General features: G+C 43.1%; 1 protein-coding gene across 1 annotated transcript in view; it reads left to right on the top strand.

Moving 5' to 3' along the window:
- Positions 1 to 24,960, top strand: part of NXN (nucleoredoxin) — a 325,735-nt gene that overhangs the window by 275,569 nt on the left and 25,206 nt on the right. Inside the window, exons 6-7 of the mRNA XM_069226372.1 lie at positions 5,316 to 5,495; positions 21,923 to 22,047. Coding sequence (XP_069082473.1) covers positions 5,316 to 5,495; positions 21,923 to 22,047 — 305 coding nt within the window. The remainder of the gene's footprint in view (positions 1 to 5,315; positions 5,496 to 21,922; positions 22,048 to 24,960) is intronic.

Raw genomic sequence — 24,960 nt, forward strand, 5'->3', positions numbered from 1 at the left:
GTTGAATTCCTAGAGCCAAGAACAAAAAGATTTCATGTTTAGTTTTTTCGCCGGGACAAGTAGGTCCAACCATTTGCAGCACAAGCCCTTTGACTGAGAGTTTACTGTACCACATTATGAATCAGAAAAGGGCTTTGTGTTTGCAGTTAAGGTAATATTTGTGTCCATATGCAAATGCTGTTCAGACTTGTATTTGTGATTCATTACTGCAAAGCGTTTATTATTAGTGCGAGATTTAGAAGGAAATGTTGTAAGCTCAGACTGCAGTACTGACAGTGGTTCCAGTATAAAAATGTGTACAAATGTATGCAAAGTTTAACAATATGAAGTTACATATAATACTCCTAGAATGCTCTTTCATTAGATGCAGATATTTGCAGAAGTTTGATGATTCTTTGCCGTCAAAATAAAATAGTCACAAAAAAATGCAACTGGAAAAAAATGTTTTGCCAAACTACTGTGAAATTTTAGGCATGATTTCTTTGAAGCATCATTTCGTAAAATGTTTGCATGTTAGTGTTTCCAAAAAATGTTTATAATGAAAATAAATCAGTGTTACCAGTTTCAACGTGTTTATGGGAAACATGAAAATAAACAAGCATTGGCAAACTCAATAGGTCTGACATTGGTGGTCAGCCTTTTGGTTTTGACAATGTGTGTCTTGTCTTGACATTGTTTTTGTAAAATGTTATTGTTGTGGGAACTGTCGGGCCCTCACCGTTATGACAAAATATCGGCAAAAAGCAAAAATATTTTTGGGTCTCAAAAAGCACACATTGCCACAGTACTTCCTGGCACTGAACAAACCTACTTTGTGTGTCAATATGTGCCTTGTGAAAGAAACTAATGCTGTCACTCACAGTGATGCCAGGCAATAGATAGAAATAGAGAGAGACACTGAACAAAACGTATTTGTGTGTCAGTATGCTCCTTGTGAAAGAGAAGAATTCTGTCACTCACAGTGAAGCCAGCCAATGGATAGAAAGAAAGAGATATAGTTTTAATAAAAACAAAAGGTCTTGGTTAACACCAGACCTAACTGGGGGCCCTCTTCCAAAGGAAAGTCACTCATATTGTATGTCCTTGCATTAGTGCAGATTTAATTATTTCATGAATTAACAAGAATTTACGGAAGTAGACCAGGAAATCGTACTGCTAGAAATTATTTGCAAACTTCATTTTAGCATGAGCGAATTTGCATGTGTAGATTCACTTATGCGAAAATCTGTGGTGTGTTTACAAGTTCATTTTCCCTGCAACTACATTTTCCCAACCTTGGAAGACGTTTTACTTCTGCCCTCATCAGGAGTACATTTCAATCTTTCTCAGTACTGAAAAAGATTAGAGAAGACCTGGTGAAATCCCCTGAAACATGCAAGTTAGTAGGTTTGCACAGACTCAGAAGGGCATTCCAACCCTGGAAATATTACATTCCATTACCTCCAGCACCTGTATGCAGAGAGTTGGCAAAATAGGGGAGTCGTAGGTATTCAGACCCTACTATACTATGTGCCCTGGCATAATCAGTGAGGTCGTTATCAAAGTTCTTATCTAATGAGATTGCTGCCATAATTTGTTGCTACACTACGTGTCACCAAAGGGACAAGTAGATTTACTTGTAATTCCGTAAATTGGGTGATTTTAGCCTGTTCCAAATATACAACATTCTCCATCGTCTCTGTGGTATGTAGCTCTGTAAAATAGTCCCTGAATTGTTGTCTTCCTTCCTTTTTCCACTAAATTAAACTTAATCGTAACTGTACTTACAATTCCTTCACTAGGCGCCACATCTGCCTTGTTTCAGTTCTCCTGTATACTTTACCCCTTCCAGGTCTTTTCATTTATTATAATTGGCTGTTAGTGAGATCAGATGTTCCCTGACAGCTACCTTGAAGGCATCGGACATTACCTGCAGTGTGGCCTCTTCACCATTGTTCTCCTGGAGTTAGGGCTCTATGGCTTTGGATATCTTTTTTTCTGTTATTGTTTGCTGTGGTAGCATGTCCCTGAGACTCCACCTTCCCATCTTTACCTACTCCTGTGAAGCCTGGATAGTCCTAAATACCGGGGCATGATCGGAAAGCACCCTGGTCCCCACAGCCACTTCCAACATCCGGTCCTGCACACTAGTTGTGCATAAGAGATAATTAAGTATTGTACATTTTAAGGTCAAGCGTGCAAGCGCTCTGACGTGTTGTAATCTGTCTGTGGGCTTTTAACCACACCCACTGCTCGCCCATCAATATCACTCGTTCATGGGCTTGACTTTCAAAAATCCTTTGTTATCATTGGTAAATGCTTTACGTTTGTCCCTCCTTGGGGCAGTTTTATTACCACCTTGGCCATTGACTCCGTTTCATGGATAATTGCATGCTTGCCGATATGTTTGACTGCAAGCAAACTTCTTTTTTCTTTTGTGTCTCTCCTTCACGCTCATGGCAGCCATGTCGTTTTGAATTGGCTTGCTTATGTCAACTGTTTTATTTTTCATTTTCAATTTATGTGGCAAGAAAAGTCCAATTAAGAATTTACAGTGCTAAAAGCACTAACTCGAGCAAACGTGAAGCACATTGCATTGCAAATGCTTGTTTTATGTGCTGCAGAGAAGTAGTAGTCCTGCTCCAAGGTACGAGCCACCCTCCAGAGATCATATAGTCTTATATTTCTCTGTGTGACACTCCTTTGAAGCAGATTGGTCCATAGAGGGTGCTGTCCTTATCCAAGTCAAATACTCCCTTTGCCCTGATTATTATGGCCTTGTCTGGGAACTGCATTATTTGGGTTATCACCTTTCTTCCCTTATTGGTGCATAAATAGAAGCCACTGTGAATGTGTAGTTGCCTAGAGCTAGTCTGAATGCCAGCTGTTTCCTTTCCAGCCCATCACTGTTTCTTAAATTGTTCCTTTGAACTTACTGGCCAGTAAGATAACAAACCCCTTCCCTTTTTTATCGATCTAAAAAGAAGCACTGCACTGGAAACTATTTCCAGGCCTGTCCATCTTAAATAAATGTGTTTTTTATAATGAACAGATACAATCCTTTGTATCTCAAAGGAGTGATTATATTGCCAGTTTTTTGGCCAATGCATTAAGCTCACTGACATTGAAACTCATGATCTTAAGCTCCTCTTTAACGGTGCCCATATCAAATGTCTTGGGTTTGACAGAAGAGTTTGACAAACCCTGGAAAATGCATGTGTAGCAACCAAACGGTCAAGGTCATGCTATTTATCACAATTATTGGTGACTAAAACACTGCCTCCATTCTATAATCTAAACAAAGTACCCCTTCTCCATTTGAACTCCCTGGAACACACAGCAAACTGTGTCCCCCTTACCCCCCCCAAAAAAAAAAACCAGGACTCAGTAGAAAATATAGCTATCTGTGGTTTCCCTCCCTTACTGATAACCACCTGCCAACCCCCAAACCATCACCACACCTTCTTCCTTGCCCTACAACTTTAAACACAATTGCAGACCCATTAATCCCAGAGTGGCAAGCACACCCCCTCGCACCCACAAGTTTCAAGAGGTCCCTGAAACTGTGTCCAGGAATAACTTCATATGCCTTGAGTCAGAAGAACCAAACCCTTTCCTCACAGCAGAGTCAGCACCGCACTCCTCTTCCAGGCAATCATCTTTGCTGAGGCTTTGCTTCTTCTGGGTTGGACCACTCTCCATCTGAAGAATCTATTGTCCATGGGGTCCGTATTCTGCGATCTCCTTGGCTTCTTTATTAGGGTCTTTCATCCCCACAATACCATTAGCGTCCGAAAGCAACCGCTCCTCCGGCTGTGTCCATTATCATTGGACCGTGATCCTGAAAGGGTGACTCCCACCAGCAATTTACAACTTTATCTCTAAATAATGTGATCACAGGCTTAAATTCTCTTTTTTGCAGGATGATAGCAGACAAGTACTGATACATGTAAATTAATGGCCTTCAAATGTAACTATATCCATTGTAATCATAATGGCATCTTGTTTTGCGGATGTAGCAAACACTTGTTGAAATATTCTCTGTACCAGGGAAGGCCCAACTCTGTATGTAGTTCACTATTAGGTCCTTTCCAGAGAGGTATGGTAACACATGCCAAAAACGTTTGACAAGGACCTCCATGTCGTTCCCTTCTGCACTTTGTGGCACACCCTTTATGCAAATATTCTGTTGCTTTGACTGATTCCGGTCTTCTAAATGAGACTGGACGTCCAAATTATGCTCCCTGATCTTGGCTAGTTCCCCAATTCTTCAAGTTCATCCCGTCTAGGGCAGCCTGTTGCTGACGTGTGCTGGTTAAAGTCCTGCAGATCTTTGACATCCACACTAGAGTTTGCAGTGCCATTGCGTATACCCCAACATAGTTTTTCCATGAAGGATCATGTCCGAGGAGACTTAATATCCATATCTCAATTTTTCTGACACAGTTCCTCTAACAAGGGATCCACTTTTCCTTTATGGAATCAGTTTTCTGCACCCCCTCTTGATGTCTCCTTTTTCCTTCTGCCATTCTTTGATCAGCCCCCGGCCAAGCTGCTTGCTGATCCCCCACCGATATGGATTGTACCTCTCCGAAACTCAGGCCTTCTTAGCTGCACCACCTATATCAGCTGCGCAGGTGGCAATGGCGATATTTGACTCTTAACACTGACATTAAAACTTGTCCAGGGGCCTTTGTAAGCAAATTCCAGGCCTCACTGGAGCGGTCTATAGCTTGTCAGGGACAGGCAGCTAGTGAGCTCACCTCAAGAAGCAAGTGTGGGTGGCAGTGATATACTGCTCCCAGCGTGCCCCAGTTCCCTCAACACCTGTTTCGTGACATCGCCTCCTGGCTCTGTGCCACACTAGGAACTCCTCTGCTGCCATTACCGCCGCTTCATCTTGGTAGTCGATGGGGCCCGGAGCTGTGCCAATCCCTGCTCTCTGCTATGGCCTTAAGCACTCCCAGCACAGCCGTTCCCCGCTTTGTTTCCTTTCCCACCCAGTTGCTGCTATGGATCAAGTTGGACGCCACCAAGATTATTTTTCGGCAGCTTTTATTACCCTTTACCTGGCTGCGCTGCAGTCAATTTCAGGTGGTCACTAAATGAGATTGAATTTTCATGATGCACTTTGTAAAAAAAAAAAAAAAAAAAACACTATTGAGCGAATAGACGTGAAAAATATGCAAATCTGGGGGGCATATTAACAGTGAATTGAATGCCCACATTACTTTTAAAGTAGTTTCTGCCTTCACATGAAGAGCACAACTGTGTGGATGGAAGAACAAGAGCATAGAAAATCACCTGTTCGTTTATTCTGTCTCTTTTTGATACAGGTATACCAACGCTCATAATACTTGACCCCAAAGGAGATATCGTCACACGGCAGGGACGAGTTGAAGTTTTAAATGATGTTGACTGCAAAGAGTTTCCATGGCATCCAAAGCCTATCCTGGAACTAACAGACTCAAATGCTGTGCAACTGAATGAAGGACCTTGCCTGGTTCTTTTTGTGGGTAAGATATGTTTTTTAATTTACTTCTTGTTTGCATTATCTTGAGTAATCAAAATATTCACATTATAAGGAAGATTGTGAAGTTAATAATATGCTGGTGTTAACAGTAGCCTACTTTTCCCTGCGCATAGTACCCCTGGTTTTTAATAAACAAAACCACTGAAATTCACCAGTTATAGTTATATCAAGTAACTAACTCGTGCCCTAAAGTAACTATAACTCGCACCCTTGCCATGCACTTCTACCCTTAGATATTACAATCGCTCATGGCATTTTCAATGACTGCAGTGGTAACATCCATAATGGCATCTGAAATGACTTCATTGATAACAACACTGTACTTGGCGGGGCATGAGTCCTAGTTACGTTGGGACACAAGGTATAGTTACTTGAGATAATTATATGGTTCTCATAGCTTAATTCAGTATTACATATTCGCCTAACTTTAATGTCCCTTTAAAACACACACACACACACTGTGTGTATATATAGGTTGAGGGGGCAGAGGCTGCACTCAGGTCACTCAGTTAACCTGTGCTTAACCCCCTGGTAGCTTGGCACAAAAGCAGTCAGGCTTAACTTGGAAGTACTGTATTAAGTATTTATGCAGCACACACACAGTAAAACGTGGAAATACAGCACAGGAAAAAAACTCAAACCAATTTAGAAAAATATTGTTTTTTTTTTAAATAAATAAAATGACACCAAAACGAATTGCATCCAATTAGTAGAACCAGCGTTATGAATATTGTACGTTTTAAGTGTAAACCGTGTGTATCTGGTTGCGCAAGTTATTGCCGACTACAATGGAGCATGGTACGGCTGCATGAAGTGGATTAGGCCCAGTTCTGGCTTACCTTAGAATTTAGCAGAATTTTTTAATAAAGTTCCTGAGAGGTAAAGGTCAGCAGGGCAAGGTAGCTTGGCAGTGTCGGATAGCCACTGGACGGAGTCGAAGTGAAGATTTCTACCTTTGGACTTTGTTACTTTTTGGGATATCAAAAATCTCCAGTGGGAGGAAGCGTCAGGCTGTAGCCGACGAAGGTCCACAAGGCCGGATACCTTTGTTGAGAGGTCCCCTGAGCAGAATGTGCTTCTGCAGAGAAGAACCCGGCGGGAGCTACAGCAGAGTCAGGCTGACCAGTGATGCACCTTGGGGCGATCCGAGAGCAGGTAGATCCCTGTTTCTATCTGTTCTCAGACCACTTTTTGTGTTTTTCTGGAGCAGAACATTCAACATCACCACCAAGGATCCAAAATCGGAGAGTACCGTGGGGAGAGAGGGTCATTCCACCAGAGGCCAAATACAGGGTTCAAATTCTTGGGAGCTTGTCATGTCCTTGCAGCTCACACAAGAGGCCAGTCAATTATCCATTGAAGTCACTCTGATAATCCTGGGCTCAGGCAGCAAGGAAGGGCAATCCTCGAAGGTATAAGGCAGGCCTCAAGCAGCAGGGCGGTCATCTGATGGTTGAAGGCAGTCCTTCTGATGTCCTCTGCAGCTCCAGGAGTGTACTAAGGAGGTGGTTCAGGAGGTCCAATATTTATACCTAGTGCCAGCCTTTGAAGTGGTGGTGGTGCCATCCTGTCTGTCCCAACATCTAATTCTGGAAAGCTCTGCCCTTCCCCTACCAGTCCTCCAAGACATCTGGGATGATAGGAGACTAACGTAAGGTTCATTTGTGAGTGTGCTGGAAGCAGCTCTCTAAAATGTAAGGGGGGCAGGGAACAGCCCCGGCCTTCCCATCCGGCCAACATCCAGTCCCACTTTCTTTCACTCTCTTTGAAAAATGCTCAAAGGTTAACTGCCAATCTAGTCATTCATCTGACTCAGGACACAGGCAGCAGATACCAAATGGTTAGGTGAAAAAAATACCAACTTTCTGAAAGTGCCATTTTCAGATTTGTGACCGAAAGTCTGTCTTTAACCTGAAAGAGAATTTAAAATTACAACTCATTTGAGACCAAACATAACATATCTGCGTGTTCCAAATCAAAAGTTTGCACTTAATAAATGTAAAAGGTAACACAATTTTACCCTATGGGAGAGGTAGTCCTTACAGTAGTGAAAATGAATTACGGAGTGTTCGATGGCATCTGTCGCTGTAGATACACATGTTGTGCATAGCCCGCCATCTGGTGTTGGGTCGGAGTGTTACAAGTTGTTTTTCTTCGAAGAAGTCTTTCGAGTCACGGGACCGAAGGGACTCCTCCTCTTTGTCTCCATTGCGCATGGGCGTCGACTCCATCTTCGATTGTTTTCTTTCTGCCATCGGGTTCGGACGTGTTCCTTTCGCTCCGGGTTTCGGAACGGAAAGTTAGCTCCAAATCGGAAAATTACGTCGGTATTGTTGCGTTCGGGATCGGGTTAGATAGCATCGACATCGCATCGATACGATAACATCTCCGTTGCCCTTCGGGGTAGTTTTCGATCCCCCGTCGGGGCCTGGTCGGCCCGACCGCGTGTGACATAGACGCTGATGGAACGGACCCCGTTCCGATTCTGTCCTAAATGCCACAACAAATACCCATATACAGACCAACATTCGGTCTGTAACCGGTGCCTGTCGCCCGAGCACAGGGAAGAAACTTGTGAGGCCTGTCGTGCGTTCCGGTCCCGAAAAACGCTCCGTGACCGCCGAGCCAGAAGACGGCAAATGGCGTCCACGCCGACAGGACACCGAGATTTCGAGGTACAAGAAGAAGTAGAAGCCTTCTCGATCCATGAATCGGACTTGGACGAATTCGACGACCATGAAACAGTGAGTAAGACGTCGAAGATAGCACATAAGAAAACTGTCAAGGCCCAGGGGACGCCACTGCCATCAGGCCATGGCTCAACCCATAAAATCGGTGACCGACCATCGGCACCGAAGAAGGCCGAAATAGTGCGAGATCGTCCGACTCGGGTCGAGACACAGGCACCCAGCCATCTCGGGACCGAGATAGTGCTGTCGACAAGGATCGACGCCAAGATAGCGGAGCCGAAGCTGCTCGACGCAGAGACAGCGGCACCAAGGAGGATCGACGCCGAGAGGGTTCGACTCCGAAAAAGAGGAAAGTCGCCTCGGAGCCGAAAAAGAGCGTGGACATGGTTTCGGTGCCAAAACGACCCGCAACCGAGCCAACTACCGGTTCCTATTCAGAGGAACAATCATTGTCCTCTCAAATGCGAAAGCATAGATTCGAGGAGGAATTACAATCCACCGAGGTGGACCACACTCAAAAAAGGATTTTTATACAGAGTGGAACAGGGAAAATAAGCACCCTTCCCCCTATTAGGAGGAAAAGGAGACTGGAATTCCAACAAGAACAAACACCACAAACAAAACTGGTGAAGAAGGTAACTCCGCCACCCTCTCCTCCACCTGTGGCTCACATTTCACCGGCACAGACTCCGTCACATTCACCGGCTCACACCACCTTAAGCCAAGGTGACCAGGACCAAGATGCTTGGGACTTATACGACGCCCCAGTGTCGGACAACAGTCCTGAGGCGTATCCTACAAAGCCTTCACCACCAGAAGACAGCACAGCATATTCACAAGTGGTGGCTAGAGCAGCAGAGTTCCACAACGTGTCTCTACACTCGGAGCCTGTCGAGGATGACTTCCTCTTCAACACCCTCTCTTCCACACATAGCACCTACCAAAGCCTGCCTATGCTCCCAGGAATGCTAAGACACGCAAAGGACATATTCAAAGAGCCTGTCAAAAGTAGGGCAATAACACCGAGGGTGGAAAAAAAATATAAAGCACCTCCCACAGACCCAGCTTTCATCACCTCACAACTGCCACCAGATTCGGTTGTGGTAGGGGCGGCTCGCAAGAGAGCAAACTCTCACACATCGGGCGATGCACCACCCCCAGATAAGGAGAGCCGAAAGTTCGATGCAGCCGGTAAAAGGGTCGCAGTACAGGCTGCAAACCAGTGGCGCATCGCAAACTCTCAAGCGCTCCTAGCGCGATATGACAGAGCCCACTGGGATGAGATGCAACACCTTATTGAGCATCTACCCACAGAACTACAAAAGAGGGCGAAACAAGTGGTTGAGGAGGGCCAAAACATCTCCAATAACCAGATACGCTCCTCTATGGACGCAGCGGACACAGCAGCAAGAACAGTTAACACGGCAGTAACCATCCGAAGGCACGCGTGGCTACGAACATCTGGTTTTAAACCAGAGATACAGCAGGCGGTGCTCAATATGCCATTCAATGAGCAACAATTGTTCGGACCTGAAGTGGACACGGCAATTGAGAAGCTAAAAAAGGACACTGACACTGCAAAAGCCATGGGCGCGCTCTACTCCCCGCAGAGCAGAGGCACTTTCCACACCTTCCGCAAGACAACCTTTAGAGGTGGGTTTTGGGGTCAATCCACACAACCCAGTACCTCACAGTCAACACCGTCCACCTACCAGGGACAGTACCAAACAGGAGGCTTTTGGGGCCAATACAGAGGGGGACAATTCCCTAGAAGCAGGGGAAAATTTCAAGGCCCCAAAACACCTACAAACAAACAGTGACTCACACGTCACTCATCCCCTCCACACAACACCAGTGGGGGGAAGAATAAATCAGTATTACCAAGAGTGGGAGAAAATAACAACAGACACTTGGGTCTTAGCAATTATCCAACATGGTTATTGCATAGAATGTCTACAAATCCCTCCAAACATACCACCAAAAACACAAAATATATCAAAACAACAATCGGACCTCCTAGAAATAGAAGTTCAAGCATTACTGCAAAAGAACGCAATAGAACTGGTACCAGATACACAAACAAATACAGGGGTTTACTCACTGTACTTTCTAATACCAAAGAAGGACAAAACACTGAGACCAATCCTAGACCTCAGAACACTAAACACATACATCAAATCAGAACACTTTCACATGGTCACGCTACAGGAAGTGTTACCATTGCTAAAGCAACGAGATTACATGACAACCTTAGATCTCAAAGACGCGTATTTCCACATACCAATACATCCGTCGCACAGGAAATACCTAAGGTTCGTATTCAAAGGAATACATTACCAATTCAAAGTATTGCCGTTCGGTTTAACAACTGCACCAAGAGTCTTCACAAAGTGCCTAGCAGTAGTGGCTGCACACATCAGAAGGCAGCAAATGCACGTATTCCCGTATCTAGACGACTGGCTAATCAAGACCGACTCACTGACAGGGTGCTCACACCACACAGATCAGGTCATACAAACCCTCTACAAACTCGGTTTCACCATCAACTATGCGAAATCACACATTCTGCCGTGCAAAGTACAACAATACCTAGGAGCGACCATAGACACAACGAGGGGAATAGCCACTCCAAGTCCACAAAGGGTTCAAAATTTCCAAAAGATTATAAAACGCATGTATCCAACACAAAAAATACAGGCGAAGATGATATTACAACTCCTAGGCATGATGTCCTCATGCATAGCCATTGTCCCGAACGCAAGACTACACATGAGGCCCTTACAACAGTGCCTAGCATCACAGTGGTCACAAGCACAGGGTCGCCTTCTAGATCTGGTGTTAATAGACCGCCTAACATACCTCTCGCTTCTATGGTGGAACAATATAAATTTAAACAAAGGGCGGCCTTTCCAAGACCCAGTGCCACACTACGTGATAACAACAGATGCTTCCATGACAGGGTGGGGAGCACACCTCAATCAACACAGCATACAGGGACAATGGGATGTACATCAAAGAAAGCTGCATATAAATCACCTCGAATTACTAGCAGTTTTCAAAGCACTAAAAGCATTTCAACCAATCATAACTCACAAGTACATTCTTGTCAAAACGAACAACATGACAATGTATTATCTAAACAAACAGGGGGGGACACACTCAACACAGCTGTGCCTTCTGGCACAAAAAATATGGCAATGGGCAATTCACAACCACATTCGCCTAATAGCACAGTTTATTCCAGGGATCCAGAATCAACTTGCAGACAATCTCTCTCGAGATCACCAACAAGTCCACGAATGGGAAATTCACCCCCAAATTCTAAACACTTACTTCAAACGTTGGGGAGCACCTCAAATAGACTTATTTGCAAAAAAGGAGAACGCAAAATGCCAAAAATTCGCATCCAGGTACCCACACAGGCAGTCTCAAGGCAATGCCCTATGGATGAACTGGTCAGGGATATTTGCATACGCTTTTCCCCCTCTCCCTCTCCTTCCATATCTAGTAAACAAATTGAGTCAAAACAAACTCAAACTCATACTGATAGCACCAACATGGGCAAGGCAACCATGGTACACAACACTGCTAGACCTATCAGTAGTACCCCATGTCAAATTGCCCAACAGGCCAGATCTGTTAACACAACACAAACAACAGATCAGGCATCCAAACCCACCATCGCTGAATCTAGCAATCTGGCTCCTGAAATCCTAGAATTCGGACACTTAAACCTCACACAAGAATGTTTGGAGGTCATAAAGCAAGCTAGAAGACCATCCACTAGACACTGCTATGCAAGCAAATGGAAAAGGTTTGTTTGCTACTGCCATCATAATCAAATTCAACCATTACACGCATCTCCAAAGGATGTAGTGGGTTACTTACTACACTTACAAAAATCGAACCTGGCCTTCTCTTCCATTAAAATACACCTCGCAGCTATATCTGCATACCTGCAGATTACCCATTCAACTTCACTATTTAGGATACCTGTCATTAAAGCGTTTATGGAAGGCCTGAAAAGAATTATACCACCAAGGACACCACCCGTTCCTTCATGGAACCTCAACATCGTCTTAACAAGACTCATGGGTCCACCCTTTGAACCTATGCATTCTTGCGAAATACAATTCCTAACCTGGAAAGTTGCATTTCTCATCGCCATCACATCTCTAAGAAGAGTAAGTGAAATTCAGGCGTTTACAATACAAGAACCTTTTATCCAACTACACAAAAATAAAGTAGTCCTAAGGACCAATCCTAAATTTTTGCCAAAGGTTATTTCACTGTTCCACCTAAATCAAACGGTAGAGCTACCAGTGTTCTTCCCACAGCCAGATTCCATAGCTGAAAGGGCACTACATACGTTAGACGTCAAAAGAGCACTAATGTACTACATCGACAGAACTAAAAACATCAGAAAAACTAAACAACTGTTTATTGCATTTCAAAAACCCCACGCAGGTAACCCAATATCGAAACAGGGTATAGCCAGATGGATAGTTAAGTGCATCCAAATCTGCTACCTTAAAGCAAAAAGACAACTGCCCATTACACCAAGGGCACACTCGACCAGAAAGAAAGGCGCTACCATGGCCTTCCTAGGGAATATCCCAATGCACGAAATATGTAAGGCAGCCACATGGTCTACGCCTCACGCATTTACCAAGCACTACTGTGTAGACGTGCTGTCCGCACAACAAGCCACAGTAGGTCAAGCCGTACTAAGAACCTTATTTCAGACTACTTCCACTCCTACAGGCTGAGCCACCGCTTTTGGGGAGATAACTGCTTACTAGTCTATGCACAACATGTGTATCTACAGCGACAGATGCCATCGAACTGAAAATGTCACTTACCCAGTGTACATCTGTTCGTGGCATCAGTCGCTGAAGATTCACATGTGCCCACCCACCTCCCCGGGAGCCTGTAGCCGTTTGGAAGTTAGCTTCAACTTTGTACATTTGTAAATATATTAAATCTTAAATAGGTACATACTTATTCAATCCATTGCATGGGCACCATTACTAACAAACAACTCCTACCTCACCCTCTGCGGGGAAAACAATCGAAGATGGAGTCGACGCCCATGCGCAATGGAGACAAAGAGGAGGAGTCCCTTCGGTCCCGTGACTCAAAAGACTTCTTCGAAGAAAAACAACTTGTAACACTCCGACCCAACACCAGATGGCGGGCTATGCACAACATGTGAATCTTCAGCGACTGATGCCACGAACAGATGTACACTGGGTAAGTGACATTTTCATTCTAACTACCAAGACATGTAAAGCTTAAACATGTCCTACTTTTTTAAATACTGTTCACCATGTCCTACTGGCTGTTTATAGCCTACCTTAGATGTGAATTATGTGTGTTAAAACAGAAAGGTTTAGCCCTGGCAAAATGTTAATTTTACCAGGCCGAATTGGCAGTTGAAACTACACTGCGGCTGCAGTGGCAGGCTTGAGGCCCGTGCCACTTTAGAGGGTGCCCAGTGACTGTTTCAGCACCACTAACAGCATTTATTTTACAGGCCCTGGGTACATGTAGTATCACATACTTGAGACTTATAAGTAAATTAAATGTTTTGCCATGTATTTGGGGGCGAGCACAAACACTTTAGCAGTAGTTAGCAGAGGTAAAGTGCACAGAATCCTAATGTCAACAAAAATGAAATTCAGAACACAGAAGGGATGAAGGCAAAAGGTTTGTGGTGACCCTGCAGAGGAGGCCAAGTACAGAACTCCAAAAAATATGTGTAGGTTTATGTGTGTGTATGGGTGGGTGTATGGGTGGTCTGTCTATAGACAGTTTTAGCTGTGTGCTAGAACTCAACTTACAGCAAGTTGAAGTGGATGCAGAGAGGGAGTTTTCACTGTTAACCAGCCTCTTTAATACATCTCAGCATATGTTTAACCAGCAGATTATTCAGTCCACCAAGAGTATTTCCTTTCCCCCTGCCTCTAGTTTATGGTGCATGGTAAAGCAACATTTGACATGTTACACTACTGTACTTATATATTTATCTTTCTTAGTTTTTTATAAAGCACCTTAATGCTGGAAATAGCTATATACAAAGTTTACAAAACCAATACATTGCTGTCAATCGAAGTGCCCATTCAGTGATTGACATGGAGCCTCAAGTTATGAAACCACCTCTCCCACTATGTGTGGCAACAGGAGGAGCATGGCTATGTTGTTCCCATTTTTACCACAAGGTATGGAACTTAATGAAATATCTACTTGTCCATGGGACAGGTTAGTTTATAAATCTACTGGTCCTGTAAAAAAACAAATCAATTTGTCTCTTTGGTGCCACGTAGTGCAGCAACAAATTATGGCTGCTGTCTTGTTATATAGGAGCTCTGATGATAGCCTCTCCGATTATGGCAGGGCTCATACCATAGAAGGGTTGAATACTAGCATTTACCTTAATTTGCCAGATTTCGGCAGATCTACATACTGGGACTGAAGGTAGTGGTAAGCAGTAGTTTCAGGGTAGAAATGCCCTCGTGAGTCTAAGCAAAACTGCTAACATGCATGTTTTAGGGTTTTTGACCAGCTCTTCTCTAAACGTTTTCCATACTGAGAAAGATTTGAAATTTGCTCCCGACAAGGGCAGAAGTTACCTTTCTTCCAGGGTTGGGAACAAAGTGGTTGGAGTGAAAGTGAACTTGTAAACGCTCAACAGTTTTTCGCATCTACACATGTATGTTTGTTTATGCTAAAATGCAGCTCACCAATATTTTTTAGAATAGGATTTCCTGGCTTACTTCTGTAAATTGTGAATTTATGAAAGCCTTAAATCTGCACTGATGCAAGGACATATACCATGAGTGAACGTTTGTGACTCTTTAGGAATTGGCCCCTAATCAGGTTTGGCATTAACCAAGACCTTTCGTTTTTATTAAAAATGTCTCTATCAGCTGGCTTGACTGTGAGTGATGGCATTCTGCTCTTTCACAAGGAGAATATGGGCACACAAAGTAGGTTTTTAGATATCTGGGTACTGATAGCCACTGTAATTGTAAATGCTCACACAACCGTACTTGTGTTTCAGGTCCTTGGAGGCCACTGCAGTGAAGGTAACAGGCCCTTGGGCATGCACAACCATAACGTGAGCACCAGGTTTAAAACGGAGCTTATGACAAACATGGTGTACAGCTGCGCTATACTGGATAACAACACTATTAGTACTTGGTCACAGAGTTTTCAGGACCTTGGCCTGTCTGCTGTTTCCCTGGGTGAAGCAGATGAGTACTCCAGTGCTGTCCAGCTTGCTCCGCCCAGTTTTTACCACTCCGAGTCAGTCCTTCACACACAAGGCTATATTTCACTGCATTATGCCACTTAAAAGAGCCCTGCTGCTTACACCTAGTGGGCACCCATTGGTTTCCCTGCGGACGAACCTGTATCAAATTCGGCACATTTTACTGGGGGTTTTATAAGTGGCCTTAATAGTTTCATGCACAAGGGGGGGTGTTTTCAGACGGATTCTCACAGTTAAGCCTCTTGGTGCTGTCCTCCTTGATACGTGGGCATCCTGTGTCCTTCTGCCCTCATATTAAACCTGAGGAATGAACTTTTGAAAGCCCTCTCTACCTCCTCATGTACCCGGCACTTACTTTTGGGTGTTTAGGGTTATGGAGATTGCTATTTCGTTGAGGACCTTTACAAACTTTAATAAAGCACAGTATAGTCAGAACTTAGCGTTGTGCATACTCATTTTTGTACATACTAATTTTAATAAAGAACACAATTTCATAATATCATATTCTGTATGCCCCACTTAAATAAATATTGGCTTGTCCTCAGTTTAACATTGTGCATGCCTGTTTTTTTCTCAATAAGGCTCAATGTTGATTTTACATTATATAAACAACTCACTTTAATAATGCACTCTTGTAATCTGAACTTCACTTTGTGCATACCCTTCTTTAATACTGCACTCATCATACAGCCGTATATGTCCATACACTCTTTTATTCATCCATAGACTCACACACTCATCATGTATGCACTCATTAATTCATCTGTGTGCTCATCCACCCAACTAATTCTCACTGTCACCAATTCACATTAATGTACACAAATTTTACAGACAATGAATAATCACTTTGACGTATAAAGAGCCTGACATATTGCCTTTGCCAGTCTAAAATGTCCATAGGACATGGGGAAGAGGTTCCTTATACCATGAGCCACTAATCCTCAACTGAGCACCCTCACAGAGTCTAATCCAAAAAGGAGGGGTCTAGATGCACAGTCTCCTCATTTTTGCGTGACACTGAGGACTTTAATGACGAGATCAGTACTTCTGCCACCTGCCTTGCTGTCAAGAACTAAATTGATGTTGAAACTTCTTCAACGATGAAGAAGAAAATGCCACCTGCCTTTCCATCAAGAGCTAAACTGATATTGAAACCTTATTCACCAATGAAGAAGAAAATGCAATTATTTGATGTTGAGAGAATCGTTAATACCAAAGTCTACCTTCCAACTCTTACTCATTACTCTTGCATCCTTTTTGAAAAATCAGGTTTTATTGTTTTATGAAGACAAAGTAAAAAAAAAACATGAAACACACAAAATACACATTGCAATCACGCCACGGAATTTCACCTACTCAACCAATGGAGAAATCATTAAATCACGTCAGTTGTCCACCGAGCCATAGTAGTCCCATCATTTCCGCATTTTCTTATGGTATTTCTGAGGGCAGACTAGCTTTTAGAGAGGATCTTCCATTTTAGCCCAGCTCTCCGTGGCTTTCCTCAGGCAGCGAGAGGCGGGCACAATGGAAGAACTGGGAAGTATCTCTTTTGAGTATCAAAGTCCACATATCTGCTAGTTTCTGATCTCCTTTGTAACTTCCGAAGTCTTCTAAAATACCTAAAATTGAAATTCTAGGCAAAGGGTCACCTGGTTTCTCTCTAATTAAAGACAAAATAGAAACTATCTTTGAACAGTATTGCACTGTGACTGGGTGTTTCCGGCCATATCAAGGAAGTCGCTATCAGTTTCATCACATCAAAAACATTTAGGCGAGGGAAACCTACCAGCTCTCCGTAGATTTCTGGGAGTGAATTAACTGGTGTGTAAATTAGCTGTACGAGTCACTTCAGAGGGAATAGCCAGTCCCTCTAGTCGTTCTTTTGAAGGGGGGGGGCTAACTCTCTTTAATCCCTGGAACAAATTGGGCATTTAGGATTAACGATTTATATATGTTAGAGATGCCACCAGAGCCTAACGGACCTTGGGTGATTTTGACTTCCAAAGGGCTGTGTTCTCTGTGTTCTGGGGGTTTCATAAGGAGTTGTGGTGCTATGACCATGCATGCCGAAATTGTGGGGATTTATAGAACTGTATTTTATGAAAATCATACTCGGTTTGAAGGGTCCAAAAAATCTTTAATCTCTGTGCCCTGCCAAACACACCCCTCAGTCTGCATATGCCGATGAAGTTCCATCGAGCAAACCCCACCAACAGGGTATTGTGTAGCAGTCATTGACACTGCCTTAGTGGAGTTTCTAGTGTGGCTTTTTTTTATCCCTCTGTATACACGAAAAGCAGATCTCAAACTTAATGTAACTGCTTTTGGTGGGAAACTAGTACAATGGCTTGCAATGCGAGTCACGGCATGCAGCATGATCCCTAGCATACTAGACTAGAGTGATTAGAAAGTAATCACTGCGAAGGAGATTGTTTCTACCTTTGCCTCCTATTATCATACACTCTTCACATGACAGGTGCATTCCAATCAGGAAAAAGACACCCCCCGTTGTGGAAGACCTTACTCTAGCTTCTCTGTCTGCCCTAGATAAAGAGGATCATTAGCAAGATATCACAGCAGAAGAGATTGAAGAGGCCTTTGGCGATCTACAATCAGGCAAACCTCCTGAGCCAAATGAATTCTCAATCAAATAATCTAAGAAGTTCAAATCACTCCTATCTTCTCATCCTATATCAAGAAGCCCTTGAACGCTGGTCAATTCCACCTAAACTAGGCCTAGCACCAACAGCAGGAATCCACTTTCTATGATTTGAGCTGCAAAAATACACAAAAATACAGAAACAAGAAAACATGAAACAGATATACGAATGTTGAACTATTTTATTTCATGTACAATCAAATGAAGAAAAATCTAAGTTTTAATGAGAAGTTTGGAGCTCTTCTAAATTTAGATTTTAATTCTTAGGGACCGAAATATGCTAAACACTACGTATTACGGACCTTTTGTTTTTTTTACTCTTAATGCATGCTCTCTTTTTGTCATCACTTCGATTGAGGGAAGCCATAGTCTAAACTGTATTCTGTTCGCTTTACTTGCGCTGCTCCAGTGAATCAAGCTAAGGATACCAACTTTACTTTTAGCCTCCAATTACAAATTCCTGATCATTTACATTTTAAAATATTATTTTTTCAGGTAGGCTTCTTTATTTATATATGCTTTATTAATACTAATGTTGTTTAATTTTCAAATGTAGACGTGAAGAGTCTCAAACTCAATCACGTCTGGAACTGGCTCCCTCTTTCTGTGATGGGTAAAGCAGCCATAGCAAAGATGGCCTTCCTCCCGCACTGTCTGTACTGTGTTCAAAACTCACTTTTCCTACTCGAGATGAGGTTTTTATGAAGGCTGGATAGCTTGTTGATCTCCCTGATATGGGTGGGTAAACACAGTAGGGTGACACTGTTGGTGCTTAAGAGGGACATGAAGGATGGGGGGCTAGCTGTCCCAGATATACAGTTTTATTATTATGCAGCATATTTGCAGCATGCTGCTCGATGGATGGCGGAGCCAGACAATGGGAAAAAACAGCTGTTGTGGCACTTGGATGGGGGAGAAACCTTGCCTCTGTTGTTGATGTGTGGGGGCAGGTTGGCGCACCCTGTACCGTATATAGCTAAGACCACGGCTGCAGTCTAGGAAAAGGTGGTTCAGAAGGTTCTCCGTAGATCCCCCTTCAACAGGGAACTACAGTTGTGGGACCTTGTACCCTTTTGAGCCATAGATACTGACATGTCACTGGAACTATGAAGGACAGGGGTTGTCAGGTAGCGGGTGATCTGTTTATACACAGTAAGGCACACATCCCACCATTGTCCAATTTTACAATCTTTATGATTTATTTCCAAATTCCTCTTCACTCCAGGATATCAGTTCTTCACATCAAGTTAACAGCTTCGGTTCATATTCCAGCCTCCATCCAAGTAACAGCTTCAGTTCAAATTCCTGCCAGCACGTGTTTCGTCTGGCAAATCACTGAACAGTTGATGAGTTTCTGTAATTATCTGAATGGAAGTTACGCAAATATTAGAATTACTTATCAATATAGTAAGGAGAAAATAGAATTTCTGGATGTGGAACTTTTCATTGGGGCAATAGGATTCAAAGTAGACTATATATGGTTGATGTGCAGGGATTTGGGGTGTTTTTCCCTGATAAGTGCACCGTCTGAAAACGAATTACACATTGTATAATAAGTTGTTAATAGGGTGAGAGGAAGCACCAGTTTCTACTTCAAATCACCCATTAATGCAATAGCGGGTGATCTGTATCCTGGTGAAACTTGTATCACCTTCCAAGATGCCAAGGACTTCTTTGGGGTTGGCCCTGGACAGTTTTTACATTATGCCAAATTAGAGTGTGTTGGAAAGGAGTTGTGGTCTGATTTCCCTTCTGCGCCACAGCCCTCGGAGGTGCTTGATAGCCTAATTGGGTAGGGGAAGGGTTGACACTTGATCACACTATTTTATAGGGCCCTAAGGGGGGACATGCGCAAATAAGCATTTGTAGCACGGAGGCCTGGGAGCACGACTTGGGAGAGCCCATTGCAGACACTGACTGGGCTTGCGCATTCTCTCTGGTACGCACAGTGTCGTGTAATAACAGGTGCCAACTACTTAGTTTCCTTTTTTTTTTTTTTTTTTTTTTTTTACACCACACCAATATCACACCTTATAAACTAAACAGAATGGATCCTGCTAGAGGTGCTAAATGTTATCGCTGTGAGGCGATAAGCGCCACTTTTCTACATCTGGCTTGGGAATGTGCTGGGATCCAACTCTTCTGGGGACAGGTATTGCCACGTATTAAGGAAGCCACCAGACTAGTGTTTCCTCTAACACCAATTGTCTCTATTGGGCATCGTGGTCAGACCTAAAGGATGGAAAATCCCCTACAAACTGTTCCAACTAGCTGTTCACCTGGCGAAATGACGCATGGCCATGCAGTGGTTGGGCACTGGAGTCCCTCTGGTAGCACAGTGGCTGAGAGACCTAATGGAGTTGGGGGGGTTGCAGAAGAGCACCATCTGATGCTCGCCCTCAGTGATGAGGGGCAGCAGAATAGATAATGCCCTGAGCTTGAAAAGTTCAGTCTGGACGAGGGACTCGAGCTCAGATAGTAGTTCTGAAGCAGAGGGATAAATTACTTGATCGATGTTGGCACTGCTATGTATATGACGACTAGGTGAGTTTACGTTGTGATTCTTTATTGATGTTTTGCTTGAGGACTTAGTTCATTTAATAAACTGTACATGCATCTAATTGAGGTTTTTTCCCAACTGGTTGACCAGATAGAAAGATTAATAAGTGGTGATGAAACAGTATTGGTGCTGTAAATTTGATTTGCAGAACGTGAGTCGCAACGTCAGGGTGTATGTATGCTGTCCAGATTCTCAAGCTGCACCTCCTGATTAGCAAGCCTCAGTCACATATTTTCAAAAGTATAGTGAAAAACTGTTTTTATTGTTGCAACCAAACTGTTACAATTATCTATTCAGCGATCATAGAGACAAGAATCAATACAGCAGAACATAAAATAGCAGAAAAAAGGTAAAAGGTGCGATTGCTTTGAACACCGTCTGAGGTTCTAAAGCAAGTCACACATTGACCATGTAGAAAATGTTGGCTTTTGATTCACAATGCACAGAATCAGTAACTCTGTTCATCAGCGATTCTCTAACTTTTGACCCCATTGAATCGCTATTGAAAGCAAGGCAGTTGAAGCAATTTCTGCTATTTGAAATTCAACCAGAAACACATATAGGCTGAACAAACACATACATTCCGAAATTATATTTAATAAACAAACACAAAATGCACAAACATTTTAATTTTAAAGGGACGGTTGAAGTGTTTCAAAATGTGGTTTTATTTCTAAAAGATGAAGCATTATGCTAGAATCTAGTATAGTACTTTGTCTTTATTTCTCCTAAAGCATGCTCTCTATTTGACCACCCACATCAATTGTCCTTACTAGATTCTGTTTGCTGTACTTCTTTTGCTCCCACGAATTGAGCTAAGGATACCAAGTTAATGTTTAGTTTCCAATTTCAATTTCCTTCGCATTTACAGAGCAGTTTAATTTTTTTATTTTTACTTTTTGCTTTTTTTATGCCTACACTTTATTAATCTTTTAATATTATTTTTTCATTTTGATAAAGCCTCTCTTTTGTGAAAAGGTACTACACATCCTTTGGACAAATACTGTAGCTAGGATGTAAAGTTTTGCAGTGAGTACATTGTTGTTAAGCAAAATGTGTTTAAATACAGTGGTTGACAGCAGGAAGTGGAGTCAGGCTACTGGCGTTGTAACAAACTCAGGAAATTCAATTCCTAAATATTTCCTGTAGGATTCCAGCGGTATTTTTAACCAAATGCATTGTTGGCATCAGTTTAATACATTTTCTGCATTGTACTTTGTTTAAGATTCTGAAGATGATGGAGAATCAGAGGCAGCGAAGCAGCTAATCCGACCAATAGCCGAAAAAATAATTGCAAAATACAAAGCCAAAGAGGAGGAGGCACCACTACTGTTTTTTATCGCAGGCGAGGTGAGTAAACATTTTAGATTATTTTAATTCTGTTGTTGCTCTAGTAATGAAAGAAAGACTACAAATGCATTAAATGGCCTTTTTCCTTCCTTGATTTCTTTGTTTTCTTTAAGTTTTCAATTTGTGCACGTTTTTAAGTTTGAGGAGTCCACCTATCCCCGAGATTCTTACTTCAACATACTTAAGGCAGAGTGATGGGTTTTCATAATATTTTTTTTTAAGTAATATGCTTTCTACAATTGTAACTCGTTGTTGGCACAGAGTTCAAGAATACTTTTACCACTATATTTGTCAGACCCTGTACGTGAGCCACAGGCCAGACTACTGATCCCCAACCATGGTAGTTGAGGTCATTTGCCACTGATGTCTTGTGGTCGGTCCTACTATGGCTCTCCAAACTGGCCCAAGTACAAACCCCTTATGCACTCGCCTATCAAGTTAGCGAGCAGTGACAGGCTTCTCAGGGAGGTAGTGCAAGAGTGCTCAAGCTCAGAACTCAGCAATAATCCAACAGGCACAAAAACTTCAGTGTCCAGCCATGGGCTTATCCTTAAAGAAAGAGAAAGTGCTTTTAATCGCACACTGAATGCTACTCAGTTCAATTTAAGGTACAAATCAGGGACTCTGGTGACGAATTCCATTTGGGGCACTAAACCTTCAAGTAGTGATGGCAAAGTTATGAAACAGGCACCGGTGTCATCTCTTGTATCCCCACAGGTCATATGTGCCCTGAGTCCATTTTAGATTTACAAGCTTCTTTTCTCTTATGTTCTGGTAAGTATGCAGGAGTTTGTTGTGCTCTCTCTGAAGTGTAGCTGGAATTTTGAAGTCCTTCCCGTGGCAAACTGCTGTGAGCAACCTTGGAGGCTGCCATGTGAGCCAGACCCAGCCGATGAATCCAGTCTTTGAGGTGCAGCAGCCCAAGCTCATTAAGTGCAGGAGCATCCGAGGGTGAGCATATTTTGTCACCGGGCTAGTCCAGCCACAAATTGCCTGATGTTCTGAAACAGATTCAGCTGTGCCCAGGATAGTTATAGCTAGAGTAGGGCTGATGTAGCATGGTGGTGACTGCCTTAACTGGGCCAGTTAATCAGATGCTCAGCACTGGCCAGGATGATGTAGTCGTACAGCAGTTGCAGCTCTGACCGAGCCAGACGAGTGATTATGCATAGTGGTTCCCGCAAGGAACATGGTATAAATGACCTGGCGGACCTTCCACACGCCGGTGACATTCTGGGCTTTTTAACCTTTACAGTCTCTCTTCTTGCAGAGCTAGGCAGACGCTTTGCCTTTCTCAGCCTACAGGCATGCTTCTAGGCACTCAGGCAGACCATCCGCTCCTCCAGCAACAATTGCAGATTTCAGCTCATTGCAACTCACCTCTGTGAATCTGGCTGTCCTGCAGACACTAGCCTTGTCACAGTGTAGCCCTTTGAGTACTCTGGCAAGTACTCCCTCTCTTGCCCTTGAAGGACTTTGAACAGGAATAAAATAGAGTGGTTTGGTTCCTACTTTTAAACACATTTTATTCAAGCAGGAGATATGGCTCCACTTTTTCAAGCTCCAGAGCTGGTTTGGGATTGTTCTCTTTTGAAGTGTACTTCTCAGGCTGTGCTCCAGAGCAGCCTTTGTGTCAAGAGATACTTATCACAGCAGGTAGCTTTGCGACGGTGTCCAAATTGGAGAACCCATACCGCAAGCATAATGAAGTATGAGGTTTCTACACCTGGCTGTCATCATCCCTACTGCAGCAGTAATCGAGGATAGACAAACCAGAAGCCTAGAAGCTTACTCACTTTATGCAACAGTAAGTGCAGTCACTCCCTCACTCCTACCGTCAGTTAAATGGCAGTGTTTAGTAAGAACTAATCAGCATGCCCTTGTTAACAAAAGTCTTCATGGAATTTCTAAAGTTAAACTTGTCTGCATATTGCTGAATTCACTGTCTGGATCTCCACCATCCAGCCAAAGCAGTGTAGGCAATACACGTCCACTATCTGGGGAAGCTGTCCTCATCCTCCACTTTGTGATCTGTCAGGCCAGAGGTATTCAAAATGGATCCCACTGGCTTCATAACTCATGCTCACTCACTCACAGCCCTACTGCTGTACATGTGCAACACACAAATGCACACACATACTAGACATTTATGCAAGTGCAATGTTCTGGACATACACATTACAGTGAAACTTTGCACAAGATGAGCCAGTAGGCCTTGCTTGCAGTGACTCACCGAAAAAGGTCGGGTCACCCTATGAAGCTTCCAAAATATAGTTTTTTGCCACCACCATTCTCAGTTTGACCCAGGACAGGGGCAGTAGTCTTCTGCCCACAATGAGTGCACACTTGGTGCACCCCTCCGGGTCACTAGACATCACCTCACATAGCTATAGACAGGACTAGGCTAGACGTCAAGCCAGAGCCAAAATAACAGAATACCACATATGCGAGAAGTCAGGCACTCCAGCCTGGGAAAAACTCCCCTGTAGCATTCAGGAGAAATTCCACTTACAGCAACCTTTTTTATATCTGGTGAAACTAGCATCTGTCCATGTGTGCTGGAGACTTTCTTTTTTGTAATGGGAGCTAATGTGCTAGTTTCAACCAGATATAAAAAAGAATAATGATATTGCTGGAAGCAGAATTTCTCCTCAATGTTGACTTCACGCTTATAGGAAGGCTCTGACAACCTTGAGATGCCAAGACCATATCACAGATCTTTACCTTATTTTTCTTTTTTAACCTTTCAACAATATAATGATTATTAATTAATGGTTGGGGTAAAGCAGAGTAGAATGGTTTGGGGCTGCTGATCCTGAAAACCAGCACTACTGAGGGATATATCTTACAGAAAATATGTTTTAAATTAGCTGTTTTAACGTTTTTACTTCTGTGGACTCACACTAAATCATT

Source organism: Pleurodeles waltl, chromosome 3_1, assembly GCF_031143425.1.
Source record: "Pleurodeles waltl isolate 20211129_DDA chromosome 3_1, aPleWal1.hap1.20221129, whole genome shotgun sequence".
Lineage (NCBI taxonomy): Eukaryota > Metazoa > Chordata > Amphibia > Caudata > Salamandridae > Pleurodeles > Pleurodeles waltl.